The sequence below is a fragment of the Gymnoscopelus braueri genome, assembly GCF_963280865.1.
Source record: "Gymnoscopelus braueri genome assembly, chromosome: 4".
Taxonomy (NCBI): Eukaryota; Metazoa; Chordata; class Actinopteri; order Myctophiformes; family Myctophidae; genus Gymnoscopelus; species Gymnoscopelus braueri.
The window spans coordinates 31508294-31529599 of NC_137605.1; the positions used below are offsets into that span (position 1 = coordinate 31508294).

The 21306-nt window shown below is 40.8% G+C and overlaps 1 protein-coding gene across 1 annotated transcript; it reads left to right on the forward strand.

Annotated features, from left to right (window-relative positions):
• The first annotated feature begins 560 nt into the window (after nt 1-560).
• Nucleotides 561-21018, forward strand: LOC308083806 (calpain-7-like). Its single transcript, XM_080426191.1, has 21 exons — nt 561-884; nt 1401-1509; nt 2735-2895; nt 3783-3850; nt 3982-4212; nt 4762-4848; nt 5577-5703; nt 6014-6099; nt 6254-6347; nt 6886-7032; nt 7374-7480; nt 7609-7729; nt 8314-8458; nt 8718-8817; nt 9088-9223; nt 9674-9749; nt 10119-10264; nt 14162-14224; nt 15655-15785; nt 16910-17002; nt 17847-21018. Exons 1-21 carry the CDS (start codon nt 783-785, stop codon nt 17989-17991), a joined length of 2475 nt encoding a protein of 824 aa, XP_080282317.1. The 5' UTR covers nt 561-782; the 3' UTR covers nt 17992-21018.
• Nucleotides 21019-21306: the final 288 nt, after the last annotated feature.

A 21306-nucleotide genomic window follows, 5' to 3' on the forward strand; every position in this document is an offset into this window, starting at 1 on the left:
CAGATGCCATTTTGGAGCAGGTGAGTTTATATCAACCATATTCACCCAGGGAAAGGTGTCTGAAAATGAATGAATGAATGAATGAATGAATGAATGAATGAATGAATGAATGAATGAATGGATGGATGGATGAATGGATGGGTGGATGGATGGATGGATGGATGATGGATGGATGGATGGATGGATGGATGGATGGGTGGATGAATGAATGAATGAATGAATTTGTATTTTCATGTCTTGTCATAATAAGACCCATCCCTGGGACTATAATAAGACACCAAAAACATAAATAAACAATATCACATTCTCTTCCTGGAAACAGAAACTGCACAAGTAAAAAGAAAATATTTGGTTAATATCCAAAACAAAAAAAACAAAAATAATAATAATTATAAAAAACAAAACATCTATATATATATATATATATATATATATATATATATATATATATATATATATATATATATATATATATATATATATAAATATATGGAAGTGAGAGAGAGAGAGAGAGAGAGACAGAGAGAGAGACTCTGCTGCGGCTGCGCAGGTCATTCTCGGAAGCAACATGGTTGTTTTGGTAAACAACACCGCTGTCAAACCAAACGTTAGCAGAATATGATGTTACCAGTGGATAATTAAGTATTTATAAAGGCCAGTGTAACATTTAGTATGATTTTCAAATCTGTAAATGATTGGTGTCCTCAGTTTATATAAAAACGGACTGCCGTTAGCTTGTTAGCCAGCTAGCCTATTTGCTAACTTAATAAGTTGTCTTCACTATGGACTGCACGGAGCTGGAGCTGGATGCCGTCAAATTCGCTAAAACGGCTGTGACCTGTGATCAGAATGGGAAATATAACGAGGCTGTCTTTTATTATAAGGTAAGCGCCTAAGGTTTGTTCCCAGTGGTGGAGAAAGTACTCCAATTTTTTACTTAGGTAAAAGTATCAATACTGCAATGTAGAAATACTCTGTTACAAATACAAGTCCGGTATTAAAAATGTACTTAAGTAAAATTACAAAAGTATTGGTATCAAAAATATACTTAAAGTACAAAAGTAGAAAGTACTCATCATGTCAGATTTCACAAGTTTCCAAATGTATAAAATGTATTACAATCTTTTGATTGGCTATTTTCAAATGACGTGGGTAATGTATGTTTTGCAATAATAAGCAAAACCTTAAACATTTTAAGGATTTTCTTTTAAACTCACACACCCACATTGGGGTTTCCATCCACTCACCAGGCTCCCTCCTTATTTTTCCCCCCCATCAACTTAACCCACCTCGTCCTGTTTTTCCATCAATGTAAAAAATGTGAGGTACTTACCCATTCTGACTTCTTGTACAGTATGTCATAATGAAACCATTGTTTTCTCTTGGATGCTTTGTTGTAGGAGGCAGCCCAAGCCCTGATCTATGCGAGCATGGCAGGGTCCAAGCTGGAGGCCATTCAGGATAAGGTGACAGAGTATCTGGATAGAGTACAAGCCCTCCATAATGCTGGTGAGTTGATATGAGAAAAGACAACATTGGGTTCTAGTTTTTTACTTTCCAACCTATTCATGTTTTAAACATGAAACTGACTGCTGGCTAGGTGCTCAGTGTCTTGTTCAAGGATTTGTTCATGTTGTTCATCAATGTTGACATTGATGAACAAAGTAGCTGTTGTGGGAAAGCAGACCTGCTGTGACCATTTATAGTCACATCTCTCTAAACACCAGGCCACCCCCTACTGTAACCTTTAATATATTTGCTACATTTGAACAGTTCGTAATCATGGATCTAAGCAAATTTTGGTGAAAGGACCAGGGGAAATTCTCATTTTGTCCTGAGTCATTTTTTCCATAATTTCTGTGAGAGAGAGAGCGAGAGAGAGAGAGCGAGCATACAGTACATGAATGAAACGGAAACGCCCTCCCCTCCCCGACACCACACAAGGAAGTGTCCTGTATATTGAATATTCAGTGGGTGTTGTCTCTCCAAGGATCAAAGTGCAGGAAAAGTATTGTTGTGTGCTACTTTGTGCCTATTGAGAAAACCAAAATAAAAAATTATATGTATTGGTCCTGACTGATTATTTCCATCATTTCTGGGACAGCGCATAATGTGTGTGTGTGTGTGTGTGTGTGTGTGCGTGTGCGTGTGTGTAGGATATGAATGAATACAGTACATGAATGAAATTAAGTCAAACACTCATGTCATGTGTTCAAGGAAATGTCTATTGAATATTCAGTGGGTGTTGCCTCCAGGGAACCAAGTGCAGGACATTATTGTACTGTACTTTTAATCAGTTGTGTGCCAAATGTGTTCCTTATGAGAAAACCGAAATGAAGCATAATTTGTATTGGTGAATTTTGTTATAACATGTTGTATGATTATGTAGGGAATCTGTTACAGCCTTTTCAAATGTTTGAGAAAGTGAGCTGGTACTGTAACAGCACCTTAGTGCTTTGAATTAGCTGAGTCTGATGTGAAACTTGATGTTACCGTAGTTAGCATGAGATCTGAACTACATCCAAATCCAAACACCTTAACGAGGAGGCTCTCTGGCTTCTCTTAGAAATAGCCATATTAAATGGTGACCTCTGTATTTGTTTTTAAAATAATAGTGCAGCATAGTTGGCATAAGTAAGTCTAATATTATATACCTTGTTCTCTCTGAGGTACTTATTCTGCCCTCTTAAATGCCTCTACTGGCAATGTCCTATTCCTTGACTTGTGTCCCCAGTCCAGGCACAGAGCAGTGATCCACTGAAGTCACGGCAGCAGGTGGACTTGGAGCGAGCCCACTTCCTGGTCACCCAGGCCTTCGATGAGGATGAGAAGGGAAACAGTGGGGACGAGGCCATTGAGCTCTACATGCAGGCTGTGGAACTGTGCATCAAGACGGTAGGTGTTGCTCAGGAAAGGCCTTGAGGGTTCTGTTAGCCTGTAAAGTTAACTTTAACTCTAGTCTTCATTTGGGCCATGTTGTACCACCAGAGAAAAGTTAGTTTCATATTAATATATGTTAGTTTCATGCCACAGATGGCATCTGTAGGTTGTATGCAGGGGGTTTTGAGTAATATTCTCCTCTCAATTTCCTCTGACCCATTGCTGATGGCTTGGCATGTTCCTTCGGTCTAAATGTGCACTTGGTGTCAGGTTCAAAGAGCATTGGCTTCCTCTAACATATATCTTTATAGCTTTGCTCTGGCAATGGGTAATGAGTATACTTTCACTACCTCACCCATGGCATCGAAATTGAATTTGTAAATAGTGTTGAAGCAAAACGTTTTGAAATTCCATGAAATGTTGGTCATATTTCTTTTACTGTTTGACACCGTGTTTGGATGCTGATATGTCTACAGTAGGTGTCTTTGAAAGAAGATCCACAATTAATTAAATAACACATTTCTTGATGACGTAAGTCCCAAGTGCATGTTTTTGTAGTTAACTAAAACAACTAACTGGTTATGGGGCATTCCAATTTGCTATTCAACAGATGTGTGCTATAATACCAGGGAGTAGAAACTTAATGACATTTCTTGAGTAAAGGTGTGTTGCAAGCCTGTGTATGGAAATAGTGTTGATGCGTGGCACTTCCTTATTTTACTCAATGTGAAGGTATGGTTGAAGTCCACATACAAGAGAACTCTTCCCTTGTGTGTTTTTGTGTTTCTATGTGTTTTTATGTTTCTTCCCCCCCCTCTTTCTCATAAAATAACATGCCTTCTCTTGGTCTATTCCCTGTCACTTGTTCTTTACGCTGTTCTCATTGTTTGTATTTCCAACAGTCCAATGAGACATCAGACCAGGCACTGCAGGTCAAACTGAAGCAATTGGCTCGCCAGGCTTTAGACCGGTAAGACTTTTAATCATCTGTTTCCAGTGAGTTTATTTACTTTATTTAATAAAGTTGTCATCGTCCAACAACTGCAATTTGTCAAATGTACCAGACTGGAATAAACAACCACTTACATTTGATTCTCTCAGAGCGGAGGGGCTCAAAGACTCCCTTTCCAAATCGGCTCAAGCCCAGCCTCAGGACAGACAGGGACTGTCTGGGGCCAAGCCCAGCAGTGCTCCTTCTGGTGGTCCGGTTCGTCAGTTTTTCCCCCTTGGGCCAGAGTTCTCCCTTCATGATCGGCCCCAGCCGGTCCGGGCAGTCCAGTCCAGCGAGCCTCAGGGCCAGAGGTACACCTCAGAGGAGATTGAGGTGCTCAGGTAAGCAGGCTGGTGTGAGCAATATGTTCTACACAGAAACGCAATGTCTTGGCTAGAACGGAATATTTATGGAATTTGGCAAAACATAGTAGAGGAAATGTTATTTGATGCTGATATACATGTTACAAAATAATAAAATATTGTATAGAGCTGTAGACCCATGGTCAATACTACTGTACTTGTGTATGACGAGTAACGTTGAGCCTACAGTACTTGAAGGGTGTATTTTCCAGGCAGACACTTTTTTCAACTCCAGCCGATAAATTGACATCTGGAAACGTGTGGATTCTTAGAAAATGAAACATGTTTGTTCTTGCCTCTTTCTTTTTCTGATAGTCTAACTTCTTAGTAAATGATTTTCCCATTGCAAATTAAAGGGTGAAGAACAGAAATGTATGCCCCTTCAAGATTACTTTAGATACACACACATACCAACATAAGAAAGTACAGTGGCTCTATTGTGTTTATATTGCCTGGAAATTGTGTAATGTTTCATATTCTACAGCAAGGCCTGAGATCAAATACAACTCTGTCATCCTTCACTTTTAGGAGCACATCTACAATCAACAGCATAGCCTATGTTCCCTTTATGAGTGTGGACCTGAAGGAGAGATTTGCCTTCCCTGTCCCTTTCTCGTAAGTCAACTTTGGGCTGTTTGTCATTGTATTATAACAGTATTCTGTTCAGTGATACAAAGTCAAATGGCTTCAATGTTGTTCAGATACGTAGATGTGAGCAAAATGATGTCACACTTTTAGATATAAATACAGAGTTTTGAATAATATAACAATAATTCAGTAAACCATACAACTGCCTTCAAAAGTCACCTTCACACAGCTGTGTGTGATGTTCTGTAACATGTAACTATGTACTGTAACAATTTACTGTACACTCATATCCACATCATGAGATGCATTAAATGCAGTTATAAAATCAAAGCAACAAGAAAAAATATGTGCTACATGAAGATGCTGCGCAGTTCTAAAATTGTGTTATGTTTCAAGTACCCTGAATACTGAGGGTTTAAAGGGATACTTTGACATTTTGAATTTCTGTGGTTGTTCTCATCAGACATAGCTTTTCTCCTTTAGTTTCCACAAAATGTTTTTTAGCATTTTTATCCTCCTTTTCTGAAACACTGGAACTTGGCTAAACTGTAGGTGTGCAGCTATGGTAAAATCTAGGAACATAAATGGCTACATTGCCATATGATCACATGCATAGCCACTATTTATGGACAAAATAAATTGTGTGATGAAGGATGAAATAACCCAGTAAAATACAAACTTGAACAACTACGCCAATTAACCATAACTGCTATAACCGATTTGTTGTCTATGTATGTGCATGTTCCCTTGAACAGAGACAAAATGGGCAAGCTGGCGCTATCACCCAAGCAGAAAGCTATTTTCTCCCGCTGGGTCCGACCAGACGAGATCTGCAATAACCCCACCATGATCCTGTCTGTGTCTAGCTTCAGCATCAAACAGGTTTGATTATTATTAATTAGAACTCTGACACAGCCGTAAAGTATCTGTAATATAGGCCTAATATATACTCTAAAAGAGGAAAATGTCAGGAAGAGGTAGTACAGTTTAATCTTTTATTGTCAGTATTCCAAAATAATCGCCAGTCCTTCATAACCACAGGTAACCAATCTCTCCCTGAAATGTTACGTGCAAACTCAGCCACCAGATGGCATCACTTCATATAATTATTGTACAGAGTAAAAAAAATAATAGAAGAAGCTTTTTGAAAGTATGACATGTGTACGTGATCTGTTCTTCTGTATATTTTCAGACGGTGGTGTCTGACTGTTCGTTTGTGGCTTCATTAGCCATCAGCGCAGCCTATGAGAGGCGTTACAGCAAGAAGCTTATCACAAGGTACATGACCCCAGCACCATCAAAATAATGGGAAATTCTTCAGCATTACTCACCATTATTACATCAGTTGAATATTCATATTCATCACTGAAACGTTATTATTCTTATGTGTGTGTATGATGTGTGCGTGTATCTGTGTGTATGTTTCTTGCAGCATCATCTACCCTCAGAACCGCAGAGGGCAACCAGAGTATAACCCTTGTGGGAAGTATATGGTTAAACTTCATATCAACGGCGTTCCCAGGAAGGTAAGACGGAGATGGAAATCGGTTGGATAGAATGGGCATCCCCACTCAATCCAGCATTCTCAAATGGTCATTTGGCAGGTGTCCTTGAGGTGGATGACACCAAATGTTTGATAATGGTGACAAATTGAGTAGCAAATTAATTGTACAGTGGACCGTGTGTACTGGGTTAAGTACAGAACATGATTTGGAAGTACAACTCATACCAAGGTACATTCTAATTTAGACTTATTTAGTGATTAGATATGACATTTCGGTCCATAGGTTGAGATCGATAGGCAGATCGAAACGTTGTCATATCTGATCAATAAAGAAGTCTAAGTTAGTAGTAGTACCTATAACTAGGTATGTGGGTTCTACTTCCAAATGATGAGAAAATGTTCTCTTATTCATGGTGAGTGTGAACTTACCAACTGTGGGAGTTTCATTAACTGTTAACACAATGAGACAATGTTTGATAAGTTTATCTACATTTTATGACCACCATCTCCGGTGTACCATAGGAGCTTACCAGAACCCACCAGAATTTGTGTCTTTGTAGGTGATCATAGATGATTATCTGCCTGTGGATCGCAACGGGGAGCTGCTGTGTTCCTACTCTAGCAACAGGAATGAGCTGTGGGTCTCTCTCATTGAGAAGGCCTACATGAAGGTCATGGGAGGCTACGACTTCCCTGGATCCAATTCGGTATGTTGCAGATGTTCACCTCCACTTAAACGCTTGTAGAGTAAAAAACATGGTTGAGTGTTTATACTGTATGATTATGAGGTTATATTTTATATGCTGCTTTGTATTTACCAAGATTGCTTATGCACGTCAGTGTTATATATATAAACGTTTCCTCGGAAATCGTACTTTCAAATTAACTGTATGAAGCAGCATTGGTACAGTAGGCCTTTGTTCAGCAAGCTGTCCTTATAAAAAATAACAACAATGTATTTGTAACATTTTCAGTTACATCACTGACTGTTCATTCATGGCCATTTTCACCAGTGTTGTCCATATGTTTTCCTTCATATGTCTAATAGAACATTGATCTCCACGCGCTCACTGGCTGGATCCCTGAACGCATCGCTATGCACTCAGACAATCAGTCCTTTAGCAAGGATGACTCCTTCCGCATGCTGTACCAGAGGTGAGTGAGCTGTGCACGTATGCAGCTATTATTATCTCTATTTTGCAAGTAGTTTTCCATGAGCCTGTTTGCAGCCTTGTCCAACAGTTAAGCCTACATTTCCCCTTGTCTTTCCCTCCCCCTCCTAGGTTTCATCGGGGTGATGTCCTCGTCACCACAGCGACAGGGGTGATGACAGAGGAGGAGGGGGAGAGGTGGGGCCTGGTGCCCACACATGCCTACGCTGTCCTTGACATCCGGGACCACAAGGTTAGCATGCTAGCACTAACCACTTATCACTGCCGTACAAGGTTAGCATATTAGCGTTAGTATGAGTCAGTCCTCCTATATATTGGACATGCTTGCGCTCCATCATTCTGCTGTTCCCACAGCAATAACTAATTTAATAAACATGCTCATTCATTATTACGTTGAATGTCAAATATAAATAATGGGATTGATGGTCATTGCTTTAATATCTTTAATCAGGTAACCATAAATATCACTGATGATTCTTGGTGTGTTTCTCTTGGGATGCTTAGATTAGCTATTTTAAGTAGAAGGGTCCTGTATAGGCCCCTAAGCAGGGAAGATGAGATGTTTTCATCAAGCTAATGTAGCCAATATATAGCTGACACAGTGAATTAGCTTTGAAATGTTGCATGTGATGCAAAGGTCCTTCGCGATGACTCTGCGTACTGTACTGTATTTGTAAGGTCTTTGAATACACATCAAGCAGGGATATGTTAAAAATAAAAAGTTCAATTGCCATACAGACAGTGAATTAATCGTAATGATTAATTATGCAGCTGTGCCTGGAATAGAACCTGCATCTTCCTCTTTTGGTGTTGTAGGGGCAGCGTTTCCTTCAGCTAAAGAACCCATGGAGCCATCTGCGATGGAAGGGACGATTCAGCGAGAGAGACGAGAAGAGCTGGACTCCTGAACTACTCAAGTACCTCAACTTTGATCCCAAGACGGCGCAGAAATTTGATAATGGTATAAATGAACACTTCTGTGCCATTTTGGAAAACTTCTTCAGTATCTATGAATTATTGAGGGACCGGTTTCTAAGCGTTAGCAGCAGCAGCTAAGAACAGAAATGGCTTGTTATACCCCAGCCCAATAAGGGCACACTTTTGTATGAATAATTGGTACACTAATAGCCTCGTAATTATTTGAATCTTGAGTATGACATGGGAGCAAAATGGCCACTGTGAGAATATGGTCAGTAAATTAACCAGCATTTCCTCTTCAGGTGTGTTCTGGATAACCTGGGAGGACTTGTGTCAATACTATGATGTCATCTACCTGAGCTGGAACCCTAGCCTGTTCAGAGAATCCTCTTGCATCCACAGGTGTGTATAATGTATGTGGTGGTGTTAGTGCAATTGGTCTTTAAGAGTTTTGAAACTAAACATCATTCAAAACCATGTACCCAAATGACACGCGCGTGTTCTTTAATATTCGCGTGTCACTGCTCAAAACTGGCAGTGAACCATGAATCAAAATGAGACATTTATAAGAATGTGTTACCTAAGCTTATGACAGTATGAAATTATGTAATGAATATAAATGCACCCATTTTCTCAAGTGTGTGTGTGTCTTGTTCCTTGGGCTGTGTGCAGTAGCTGGGATGGGAAGCAGGGCCCGGTTAAGGATGCCTACAGCTTGGCCAACAACCCCCAGTTCAGACTGGAGGTCCAGTGTCCAGCAGGGGGCGCAGCTGTGTGGGTGCTGCTTACCAGACACATCACTGATAAGGTGAGCTTTACCAAGTAGCATTTATTGAAGGGACATATTCATCACTAACAAAGTAGCAGTACACGGTAACAGCTGTGGCACAGGAACAGCAGGACCTCAGAATCCGGGTAAGATGGTAGATCAAGCCATAATATTCACGTGCATGTTATGAATAAATAAATGCCTCTTGGCTTTAAAGAGTCATCATCTGTTACCATTTCATATACTAGTGAGGTCCATAATGGCTAAATTTGAAGCAGCACGGCTAACATCGTCACATCATAAAGGCTAAGCGCCCATCATGACCACTGAAAGTTTAGAGATATGGAAAAAAAACACTACACTTTTTTAAATGGAGCTCTGTCATCACCTCAGCTTTAATACAAGCACTTGTTACGTGGCATTTTTTCACATAATAATAATATACTTTTGATTAACGTTTTAATGACTGGTATTTTATTTTTTACCCAGGATGACTTTGCACAAAATCGGGAGTTCATCACCCTTGTTGTTTACAAGACAGATGGGAAGAAAGTTTACTACCCTGGTAAGTCACGTCTTCTCTGATAAGGGTTTAAGCTGTAACAGTTTGTGATCCAGCGATGCCACTCCAAACACACAGGAATTAAGGATTTTCTTTCACAATACAGAGCTGAGAAATGAACCCAATGAACCCACATGAGAGAAAACAAAACAAGTGGTCATCGAGCCTTTCCAATATCCAAAAAGTTACAAGTGTGTTGCCAATATCAGCATGTGTTGTCCATCAACAGTATTTTTTACTATCATGTAATCATTGACTAAAATATAGTGTATATAGAGTCCTTTACCTGTTAATCAGTCGGGTGTGTTAAAATGTCTGGTGTTAACTTTATCTTCTATCCTGCCTGACAACATCTTATGTGTCTCTCCTCAGCTGATCCTCCTCCCTACATCGACGGTATCCGTATCAACAGTCCCCACTACCTGACCAAGATGAGGCTGACCAGTGCAGGGACGCACACCTTCACTCTGGTGGTGTCCCAGTATGAGAAGCAAAACACCATCAACTACACGCTCCGGGTGAGAAAAGACAGACACAGACACACACACACACACACACACACACACACACACACACACACACACACACACACACTCACACTCACACTCACACTCACACACACAATATACATTGTGTACATTATGTAAACTTAATTTACATGATACAGAAACAACAGTTATTCTTTTCCTTTTTTTATGATACAACTTACTGTGGCCTCAAACCCAACTCATTAAAGTGATAGTTCACCCCCAAAATTACTTTTTTTCTATCGATTAGTCACCCCATGGAGATTATTTTGTTTTGTTTGCATTCCTAAGCCAATAATTTGATGACCGGCATCGGTTCTTGTAGGAGACACTGACACAAAGTCTCCTTTGTGTCTCCTACCAGAACCGCTGCCTACCAGTCCTCTGGTCATCAAATTATTGGATTCAAGTCTCCATGGGGTGACTAATTGATAGAAAGAAAATAATTGTTTGGGTGAACTATCGCTTTAAGTGTGAACGTGGGGTTCCTGATGAACAACAAGCACCCTGACTAAAGACCTCTACACACTGCCCGACATTTGAAATGGTCGGCGAGTGAACAGATCGTTAAGCATTTCACATTGCACGAGTTTCTCTCTTGAAATCGGGCTAAATATATCGTTGTGATTCTCGCACGATTGATTGGTCGGCGAGAGGGGTTCACTGATTCCAAGATATTTCGCCATGATGTGATCCCGACCAGTGTTGCCGTGTCCGCTTATTATAAGCGAGTTGCTTGTAAAAAATATTGGTGGTTGCGTTTCTTTTTAGCTTATTTCCAAAGTGTAGTTGCTTATTTGGCTTTATTTCTTAATGTTGCTTTTTTTTCTTTGAAAATATTTGCGACGCGTTGTGAGCTTGTAGATCGGCTATTTTATTTGTATATAGGTTTAAAGTGCTCATGCAGCCTATGTTGGGCTTGTTTTCATAGACATGGTTGCTTATTTCTCGCGCAAAACCTGGCAATACTGTTCAGAGATACACACACACACACACACACACACACACACACACACACACACACACACACACACACACACACACACAGCTCTCTCTCTCTCTCTCTCTCTCTCTCTCTCTCTCTCTCTCTGTCTGCAAGCCCCTATTCCTCTATCGTTGAGCAGGCTCGCTCACTCTATCAATTGCTCTGATTGGGTGTAGCACGGCTCTCATCGGATCCGACAAACCGAAATATCCAACATGCTAGAAAAGTAAAAATGCTCGCCGAGCGCAATTTATCGGGGTGTTTCTTCTCGGAGTACCTTACACCACTTTTCTCGGCGATCACCAAAAAATATCCCGAGAGGCAAATCAGGTCAAATATCGTACAGTGTGTAGAGGCTATAACCAGCAGGAGTCGCTACTCGCTAGTGCAGCGTCAAGGACACAATCCCCTGTCCGCTTCCCTTCCTCAAACACTGTCAGTTGTGTTCGCTGGAGCACCTGTCCAAACCGGAGGCACCGCTGGCAGGCAGCAAACCCAGACCTCTCCAGTAATGGACAAGGTTTTACGCCACGTGGACACCACTTTATTTTGTTTGTCAAAAATCGATGTTGTGAATAATTTGAATGGAAAGTGAATCGACTCCAACACTGCAATACAGTCAGTCGCATAGCACGCATGCACACACACACACACACACACACACACACACACACACACACACACACACACACACACACACACACACACACACACACACACACACACACACACACACCTGTGTGTGGGATCATCCTTTTAAATTGAGAAACACTGTGGTCTGTATCTTATGGTGCAGAGGTCATCCTAGTGTGATGACAGCATATACCCTGCAGTTTAGCTGGAGGAAAGAAAGAGAAGGGGTGGCTGGAAGGGAGATGGAAAGAGAGAATGATGAGTCAGAAGAGAGAGGGAGGGAGATGAAAGGCTATCTTTGTGTTCACTAAGTGTCAGGGCTGAAGTCCCCAGAGTCGGCACTTGGCAGTATGCAGGATGAGATCTAAGCTACGTTTGATGCAGTGACTGAGAATAATACATTAATGCATTGCTTGGGCCATACTTGGGTCCCTTGGTATGTGTTTGTGGTGTGTGCACATATTAGTGAGAGTGAGATTTGAGAAAGCGTGTCCCTGCAACTAAGCATGTGTAAGAGTGGGTGAGTGCATGCATGAGCGTGTGTTTAAAAAATAATGCCAGTAGTGACTTAAACACACAATGTTATCAACACTGTATCTATAAAGTGGCTGTTTTGTCTAGGGGTGAAACAGGTAATCGAACTAATCGATTTAATTGATGATAAATGTTGTATGATGAAATATAAAATAGGGCTTAAGTTCGTGAGTTCTTAAGTTAGTAATCGATTATGAAATATCAATATCTATTCAAATTTCTGTCAATTTGATGATTATATATAGAGAGAAAAAATAAATAAGAAAATGTTCAAAAAGTGCTTCTCCATAATTGGATTAAAACAAAAAATTAATCGACAGAATAATCACTATAAGCGATAGTTGCAGCTCTAGTTTTGTCTTTGTGTGTGTGCATGCACTTTGTCTTACCATTCTTGCGAGGTCATCATCTCAGGTCATCAATTGAGGAGCAAACACTGAGACATTAGCTTCACAGTCAGTGAGTCAGGTTAGGATAAAGGTTAAGGTTAAACATTTAATGGATGAAAAAACAGGGTTAGGAATTCAGTTTAGTCAATCAATACAGTGTCCTTACACAGTGACATACAGTATAGAAATGCACGCTTGTGTGCGGCAGTTTACATCTACAAATGCACAATGGTGTGCGACAATGTACATCTGTGCAAAAGGGAGAACTATTGCTGGCAGGGTTGAGAGAGAAGTTGTTGACTTGGGTTTGTTGCGAGAGAGGGAGAAGTGCCGATGCATGGCAAGACCACATTCTCTTCCGTCTTGTGTCATCTCCTTTCCTCTGCTCTCTGCTCACTTTTCACCCGGCTGCAGACTGAAATTAACCATTCTGATTATTATTTAATTACAGCCTGCATGGGAAACCACCACATTGGGACTGTGAAAGCAACTGAGTCAGAGTGTGTGTTTGTGTGTGTGTGTGTGAGCGTGCGTGTAACACTGTGTGAGGTTGACTTGAGTGTTTATGTTCACATTCTTTTCTTGTGCATGCAGCTGTGACTCGTATCGTTTTTTTTTTTAGCAATTTGCACCTTTTTAAATAGCTGTTCACAAAAGAAAACTTGCTCTCTTCCCTTTTGAGACGGTGTGTGTGTGTTCGCATGGCTCTTTTTATATGGATGTGTCTACAGATACACATGCGGCTGTCCTCGAGTGTGTCTGTCAATCTTTTTATCAACACAACTGCCATACTGCCAGTGGCTTATATCAAACTAAGAAACCTACAAATCTCCACCAGGAGGCATGCCTGAGTTTCAATTTGGCCTAAATGACTCAATACATCTCCTCTCAGCTTCTTCATGTAGGAATCCGAAACATCCCTATAGGTACTGGCCACTACCTCACTTGGAGAAAGCAACAAAAAATCACATGAACGCACATAAGTCGTGTGCACCACTCACTCGGAGAAAGCTACCATCCGTTAACCCAACACTGTCTGACGGAGTAATGTAAAACTGTGTGTTTGTATCTCTCTCTCTGTATGTGTGTGTGCATCAGTAGGCACTCTGTGTGGAACTTAGAGCATGCAATAGAGGCAGACATGTACTGAAACAAGCATTTTCTGTTTCAAAAAGGAAAAAAATAAACATTACACCTAATTTTACTTTTACATTTTACTAAATGATTACTGCTGTTGCACAACATGATTTCTTTTTTTGTTAATGAATAGATAAGTGATATACATTTTTCACTTTAAATATTCTATATTTTAAATGTATTGAATGATGATATTTATTTTCTTTACAGGTGTACTCTGGATGTAAGTTCACCTTCTCCAAGATTCCAACACCCTTCACAAACATAAAAAGGGTACGTTGTTCACACACCATAACAATGAGTTCATAATGTTTTGTAAATACAAGACCAGTGCCCTTTGGTCACCAGCCTACTCTGGGGCCATGCAAGTCAGGAACAATGCAAGTTGGGAATACATGCCCTTTTGCAATACTCCTGTTATCTGATGTACTCGTACGCGTTGCCAGCTTCAGGCGCACCGCGTTTTTGCTTTGCTCTGCGCTTCCATCGGCTGAGGCTTCCGTCAACCATGAGCACACATCTTGTACTATTTGTTCCATTGTACATGCTGCCACTTATATTGATGAAACGGCACACGTGATGCAAAGCTCAGCCAATCAGTGAAGATATTTGTGTGGTTTTTTTTATTCTTGGAAACCGTTGGTCCGATCGAATTGCTTCTTGGCACTGCACACCCCCGGGTCATATGGAACACACGTTTGGTCAGGCAGTGCCAGAGTTATGCCCGGGACATACAGACAGGTTGAGGCCGTTTGGTCGGGCAGTGCCAGAGTTAAGCCCGGGACATACAGACATGTTTCGTGAATTAAATGATAGATGACAATGCAGTGTATGGTTCCTTAATCCATAATGGTACAAGGGTACAAATATCTTTCTATCCTACAACCAGAATTTTCTTTATGTTAACACCTTTACCGCCGGGCCCGTAGTTCTACGGGCCGTTAAATCCAACGGTTAAGCGCCGAGCCCGTAGTCCTACGGGCTGCGGTCTTTTCGCGCATGCGCGGTCCGGGTGCACTTTCGGAATTTTTTTGATCCACTTCCGTTTCCGGTTTGATGACAGGAAATAGAATTATTTGGGATCCGGTTTCGACGATCACGCCCGCTCCCATTCTACAGACGAAACTGAAACTCAATTCTCTTCCTGTAGTTTTTTCTCCTCGCATTTCACTGTTTAACGTAATCCGCTCTAACTACAGTCATGGAAGTCCGTTTGACATGCGGTCTTCACTGGGAGATCTCGCGGATGTAAACAGACCGTTCACGGCTCAATCTTAAGGATTTTAACAAGATCTATGGCGACATGAAAAAAACAAAAAAACAACAAAAACACCTTGGCACTGGTGAGTACATTATGAGATTAACCTCTGGCGGTGGATGTGTTAAGAAACCAGTATGTACCAGTGTTTGTATGTGTGTGTACCATGTTTCAATGGCCCAAATAGCGAAAATCCGTTTCTGTGTCTGCTGCCAGGTTTCTCAGTCCCTATTTCACCCCTGGTTTTGTCTTTCCCTATAACCCTGTCCCTCCCAGCATTCGTTCACTTCTCTCAAGGTACCCTTGAGACGCTTAAGCCAGCAGTAGCAGACTGGTTGTGCGGGGCACAAATTAAGTGGAAAGTGGCAGTGCCGAAAAGCAATGAGCATTCTCCTCCAATCCTCTCCTTGGCTTCTGAACCCAATTCTCTCTCTCTGTTCCTCAGATCAACGGCCAGTGGAAGGGGGCCAGTGCAGGAGGCTGTGGCAACTACAAGGACTCCTACAAGCACAACCCCATCTATCAATTTAATCTGGAACGACCAGGGCCCTTGCTTATTGAGCTCAGAGGGTCCAGGTAAGCCTCATCTCGGACCCATGCAATATGGCCAAACCATCACAAAAAATGTATGACTGATATGGTGGCAGTGTGATTTGTGATATAAAACACACATTTTAAGTCTTCATTAATACATGCATAGTATGTGTTGTGGTCACAGAAACAGCTTTGGGGAAAGTATGCAGGAGCAGTGATAGTGATAATGTTTACAGTTTTTGAGATTGACCTGGAGCTTATTCCATTGGGGGGGGGGGGTGGTATAGAGCCCTGGGGGACTCCAGTCAACTACTGTAAGTATATTTCTATGGTTTAAGTCTATAGGTGTTGGGGTGAGATAGATGACGTTTCACTGAACTGTATTTAAGGATTTATTTTTCAATAATCTAGGGTGCTGATTAAAAGGCGTTTGTTACAGATATTACACACATTCCCTTTCTTTTGCTGCCGAGCCAAATTGTAAATTGTAATTTTTTTTGTATTTAAAACTCTTCTTGTAGAATAAACTGGAATAAACCTTTACTTACATACTTACTACCCTTTATGCCGACTGGCATGTAGGGCAGCAACAAAGGATTACCACTGTCTGTTCTGGGCCAGTGTCTTTAACAGACAGGAGTGGAAATCCTTTGCTGCCCTACATTCTAGGCAGCAAGTAAATAAGTAAAGGTTTATTCCAGTTTATTCTACAAGAAGAGTTGCAGGCCTTTGGAGCATAAAAAAGGCTGATTATAACGATCATTAACAGACTGCCTCTCCTCAGCCCACATTGTAATTAGCTAGTAATGTAGAGTCTCTCTCACTCACAAACATTAAAAATGACTGAGATCACTGCAGTTGTCTTTTCTGATATCACTCCGGCATCACAGTCATTTGGTAAATATTCTGTTCTCACACACACTGTTCACAGTGGAGTCCCTACTCACACTCTCATCTCCCTCACATCATATTTATGTTTCAGATATTTAGCTGACACTCTTATTCAGAGTGGAAGAATCATCAGAAAAATCAACAACTATTGCAACCCAAGAGTAAAGCATTATAACGGATAACAGTTTGCAGACAATATATGTAATAAATGCTGTATATGAAATCTATTGTCTACTCCTAAACATTCAACACGTTGTTTGTGTGTCTTTCTGCAGGCAGTACAGTGTTGGCTTTGAGGTGGTGACTGTGTCCACAGTGGTGGATGCAGGCGCAGCAGGCTTCCAGAAGAAGACCAGTGGAGATTACAGGTAGGTCAGGCCAATCCCCAGGAGTATGTATACTTTTTAGGGGTTGGGTGAATTCCAATATTTAATATTGTACTGTATGTAGCACGGAAGGGGATTGAATTACAAAACGAAAACAAAAAATATTTTACAACGATGAAAGCCAGGTGATAATTTATTATTTACATGCCCATAGCCATTTATTTACAAAGACTGAAAGAAAGTGCATTTAAGCATTACTTCAATATCATGAATAGATTAACATTACCATCAATGAGGAGCTACCCTGGTGAACAAAATGGTAATCTGTGGGTCTCGCCCTTGGTGGTCACATACATGTCAGGCACTCAGGCTACATTGTAGCCCAGCTTAGGCTACGCCAGTGGTCCGGGCCGTCACATACAATTTCTAACTAATTCACAAACTCACTGCTGTTGGTTGAGGTAGGAACTGCTTGGAAAATGGGGGTGTGGAGGCTATGGGGGGAGGGGGCGGCGTACAGGTCTGAAGGGGTCAATGCCCGAAGGGAGCTTTTTTTCTAGTCGCTATAAATTAGCTAGACATGCATCATATATTTCATGATAAACAGTTTTTCTTTGTCCCTGGCATGCTGTAGTGTTGTTGTTGTCACATGCCCTAGGTCATGTGTTTTGCGCCTTAACATGTGCAGTGACTTGTTTTCACAGTATTAGATTATATCAAACTGGTGAAGTTACACTGCACATGTTCAGAAAATGTTTATTTTGGTGTGTGGTCATGGAAACTGAGGTGCGATCTATATCTCCTTATTCCCTGAAGAAAGAAAAAACATCTAGTTTGTTTACAGTGTTTCACAACACATGGTCTCTCTCTCCCTCTGTCTTTGCAGGTGTGGTTTCAGCTACATGGAGGCGGACCATATTCCAGCAGGCATCTACAACGTCATCCCCACCACCTTTCTACCCAAACAGGAAGGACCCTTCTTCTTGGACTTTGGCAGTGCCACGCCCCTCAAAGTCTCCCAGCTGCAGTGAGGGGAGGTCTGCAGGGAGGAGGATTTGGCAGGGTTTTGGAATGCACAGCAACAGAGACATCAAGTGGCATTAAAGGATATTCTCAAGCCATACATTGGATGTGGTGGTGAGGCCTGAAGAAAACCCACCAGATGTTGGATTCAGCCGTTCTCTCCCAGCATCTCCCCAACGACCTTCTGTGGACTTGAATCAGTTTCAGTGGATCGGTTTAAGCCTCGAAGTTGATTCTTAGTTGTTGACATTTTGTAACTGATGGTTCAAAGACTCGATGGATCATCAAATACATTGAAATAAGAGAATTTGATTCTATTATAGTTTGTAATAGAATCGAGGCTTTAGGGGAAGGTGGAGGCATGGAAAGGACTTAACAAATAAAGCTTCTTGACAAAGTAATGATGAAAAGGTGTCACAGAAGGCCACCATGCTGTCTTTGCCATAGTAACATAGATACAGTAGACATCTATTAAGAAATACATGCTGCCAATAATATTGGCATGATTACTCTCATGTGGCTCTCATGGCCACAACAAATGACAAATTATATTCGTGAAATGGTCATTGTCTTCTATTTGGATATTCTATAGGAAATCAACACAAACCTCCAGAACGAGCATGGAGTCTAGCAGGTGTGTGTAGAGCAGCAGAGAAAATATACTCCTGATGGTCAGTGTAACACACACTCAGTCACTCTGATTGTAGGGCAACTTCTTGTTATCAATGCTTTGTTTCGCGCCACTTTGACAGGTAACCAGAAGTTTTCTGGAGGTTCTTCACTCAAACAATCAAATCAGGCTGTTAAAGTGTTTAAAAGTTGCTGGAGTGTTTTCAAGATTTGGGATGATACAACAGTTTTGGTATACAGGTATAACAGAGGAAGGTCAGTAGATGAAGAACACTATTCTTTGAAATGTGTAAACTGCAAATCAGGCTTCAGATCCTTTGTATACAGCTGAGTTCTCTCTTATGGACCTGTTACCAAATGTACTCAGGTGTGGAGTCAAGGACTTATTCTATCATGTCTGTTGAAAGCCACCAGCTAGTGGATAGAAACACAAGGTACAGTATGGGTTTCTACTCAGGAGCAGCACATGTGCAACAACACAGGGATACAGTGTGGAAGCAGATTGATGATGTCCTTATTCTGTCAGTGGGCTTGCTACTGTAGCTGCATACAGACTATCAGCCTGCCTTTGATGGAGGCTTCTCACTGAAGAATGATTGATACCAGCATGGAAGCCTGTGTGTGTGCGCGAGTATATGTATTGTAACCATGTATTGTCAATCCTGTTCTTTTTTGGGGGTGGGGGGGGGGGGGGGTACTTGCACTTTTCTACCATTTTATTTTTATCCCAAAGACCATACCAAAATGAAATTGTCAGGCTTTTCTTGAACAACCTGTAGAACCATGTAGTCTGTATTCCCTACCAGTACCTCACAAATCCACTTGCCAATCTATTTATTTCTAAGACCAGAGAAACTCTTACCAATGTTTACTACAGTCTCCTTGTTTGTTGCTGTGGAAAGCAGGTGACATTGCTCGTTCACAGCACATATAACTGCTGTGTATTTCATCTGTCTCTAGGCCCCTATAAACGTGATACTCTAGCTATATATTAGCTAGTAGAAATCAGCACACCAGGTTACCGTCAGTTGCAGCACATCAACTATAAGTTGAACCTGACTAATGGACAGACCAGTCAACGTACTGTAGTAGTGTTGTACTGCTGTTAATGACCATCAACTGAAAGCCATTATGTTCACAAAGCATACATGTATAAAGCACTTGCATTTTACAGTACTCGAAGCAATATGTCAATACAGCATTTTTACTAGCATGCATATCAGCCCTGAGAACACTCAAGTGTCACCTGCTTTCATTTAACCACCTTCAACCTGGTGTCCCTGTTTTGGGCATGTCAAAAATTTGACTCAATTGTTCAGCCTAGCCTAAAATTAGATTTCAGCACCTACAAACAATGTAAACATTTAAACTGATCTTCTTGTTATTTTCTATGGCCAATTATCGATTGATAAAAGGCCAAAGCCCCATTGTAAATGTCCCACCGAAGTGAATGTCACTTTAAATAACAAATGTCAACACAAACAATGCTCACTGCTTTTTGATTTATGATTTCTTCATTACGCTTTATCAATGGTGGTAGAGGTACTCAGATTTTTTTAACTTAAAGGGATAGTTCACCCCCAAAATTACTTGATAATTTAATGACTGGCAGCGGTTCCGTTGCCTACCGGTCTGCTGGTCATCAAATTATTGTCTTAGGAATGTGAAAAATATCCATGAATTCAAGTCTCCATTGGGTGACGAATCGATAGAACTATCCCTTTAAGCAAAATAAATACCACAATATAAAAATACTCAGTTACAAGTAAAAGGCCTGTTCAGTAAAAGTACAAAAGTATTAGAAAAAGTGCAAAATGTAAAATGTTATTATGAACACAGCATGAAGGGATGGTCTATTCAAAATAGTATCAGAATCTAATATCGGTGTTCAACATAACCTTCCAAAAAGAAAATCATTGAACACCCTGTAGGATTGGGTAAATTGTTTTCAAATACTGCAAGAGTGGATCCAGCTCAACTAATTTTTTCTTGGCTACCGTGGTCCTCAATGGGTTGTTAGATCGGGCAGCAAATGTGGCTGTAGCCCACTTGTGAAGAATATGGTGAAAGAAGACTCAACTGACCATATTTCCACATCTCTTATGCTGGCTACATCTACTGACCGGGGGCCTATTTCACGAAAGCAGAATTAGGGGTTAAACCTGGATTTAACACCTGTCCTGGATTAATTTAGCCAGGATTAGCGATGAATCGGTTTCATGAAAGCTGAATTATCTTGCCAGATTAGTTTAGCCAGAGCACCCTGGATAAGTTTATCCATGACTCGATTTCACGAAATAAAATTTACCTTAGTTACCATGGAAATGTAGCTGTGAAGTTAGCCTGGTAGTAGTCTCGCATGGCCAGACTGTTGCCTCCCACAATTTTCAAATGTTTCCGGTCATACATTCAGAGATTGTGGAATAGTTGTCTGGCTACGCGAGACTAGCCTGGTAGGGACCAGGCTAACAGCCAAGCTTACTTAATCCAGTGCCTTGTTCTTCAAGTTTTTCCACAGTTAATTCAACACATGTGTTTGTATATGGACTCAGTTTAATGACCCTGCATTCAAATAAAAAGAAATAAAGATATAATCAACTTAATTATATTACTTAAATAGAATAATATATATATATACACACACACATATAAATGATTAGTTACGGGTTTAAAAGACCCTCTTCACTGTACAA